The following is a 1,710-nucleotide window of genomic DNA, read 5'->3' as shown; positions in this document are numbered from 1 at the left end:
ACTAATACCTGTCAATCGAGTACATATATCGCACAGATCGGTCAAAGTATACGCAGGTACAAGTTAAATATAGGAACAATAGTTAGATCATGTTAGCGATTGGTAGGATTGGGTAATAGCAACAGGTGTATTATCTGTCTATATTCTGTTATCAATGGTATGATCAAATGTAATGCTAAAGTTACGTGTGTTTTTTATAATAAAAGACGCCTAAATATTTAATTGTCCTCAAGTCTATACGATGTTTTATGTAGATGCACAGAGCTTACACAAAAACTATTAGTATATATTGTAAAAAAAGGTTTATATATATAACTTAAAAATCCATAAAAAAAATCTTTTTTTTAGTTTTTAGGTTTTATGTTAACGACATGCAAATTTAAAGTGGAAAAATTTATCTTTATAAACTGTTTATGGTAAAATGGCTTCGGACGCCAATAAAGTGGATATTCGGACAAAGTTTGACTTAAAAGAAGTGCTCGGAACGTATGTGGTTTATTTTTTCCGTTAAATCAATAGTTTTTACGATAAAAAAATTTGTTTTATGTTGTTTCAATCGTATATCCGGGTTTTTAATAAGATTTCGATTATTTAAATAATTGCAAACAATGCTAAAAACTTTTGCAATTATTGTAATTTTGATGCATCAATTTTAAAGATTTTTTAGAAGAACTCGGCAGAAAAAGTAATTGTAAAACACAAACAACACAAATATCCATTTTATCAAAACTTACTACTATTTCAGAGGTGCTTTTTCTAAAGTATTTCTTGCGGAAAACAGAAAAAGTGGTAACAGGGTCGCCATAAAATGCATACCAAGGAAACTGATTAAAGGGAAAGAAGATAGTATTAATAATGAAATTTCAGTTTTAAGAAGGTATATTCTTATTGTGTGTGTTTTTGTAAATCTTATATCACACTTTTAAGTTTTGAGTTTTGCTCAAACATTACCAAAGTGTGTCTTATGTCCAACAGAATGCAAAATTGTAAAAAAGAAACTTTTGAAAAAATGTGACATAAGCTACTTTGGTTTTACTTTGACGAAATATTTTAGTTATTTATTGATCCTATACTCTTCGATGTTTTTTCCATAATATGATTCATGGCTTTCCGCTATTTTTTCCAGAGAGATACATAAAAAATATGTTATTATATATAAATATATATATTATAAATATATTAATACATATATATATATATATATATAAAACTAAATAAATATTTGCAAAAGGAGCTGCAAAACATGCTAAAATCTTAAAATGTACAGTTAGTAGCATTTTAACTAAATGATAAAATGTAAAATATATATATAAAATCTTCTATTTAACCATAATTTTGTTAAATTGTTTTTCGTTATTTGAACAGTTTAAAACATTGCAATATTGTGGAATTGCTCGAGATCTACGACAATCCATCTCATCTCTACTTAGTTATGCAACTGTAAGTAATACTAAATTACTATTAATTTTTCGGTTTTTTATAATATAGAATATTTTTGTTGCTGTTGCTACCAGGCATAATGTAAATAATCTTTTAGCAGATCATCTGGTATAAAAACCTGGTGTATTTCTGACATTTCGTCTGCCATTTGTCATGACTTCATCAGGGAAAGTTGTTTTTATACCAGATGAGCCGCTAAAAGAATATTTATATAGATTGTTGTTCGGTGCAATTTACTAATTTTGTTTTTTACCATCGTTTAATCTGTTT

At 27.1% G+C, this 1,710-nt stretch overlaps 1 protein-coding gene across 2 annotated transcripts in view; it reads left to right on the top strand.

Moving 5' to 3' along the window:
* Window positions 1-336: 336 nt before the first annotated feature.
* cam-k (calmodulin-dependent protein kinase homologue) overlaps window positions 337-1,710 on the top strand; it is a 14,389-nt gene continuing 13,015 nt past the window's right edge. Inside the window, exons 1-3 of one of the 2 annotated variants that reach the window (XM_026840356.1) lie at window positions 337-486; window positions 746-877; window positions 1,366-1,440. In XM_026840356.1, coding sequence (XP_026696157.1) covers window positions 422-486; window positions 746-877; window positions 1,366-1,440 — 272 coding nt within the window. In that variant the 5' untranslated portion in view covers window positions 337-421. 2 annotated transcript variants of the gene reach the window in all.

This window comes from Ciona intestinalis, unplaced genomic scaffold (genome assembly GCF_000224145.3).
Source record: "Ciona intestinalis unplaced genomic scaffold, KH HT001213.1, whole genome shotgun sequence".
NCBI classification, from domain to species: Eukaryota; Metazoa; Chordata; class Ascidiacea; order Phlebobranchia; family Cionidae; genus Ciona; species Ciona intestinalis.
The sequence above is the reverse complement of the archived record's forward strand: the minus strand, read 5'-3'. Positions and strand labels throughout refer to the sequence as shown.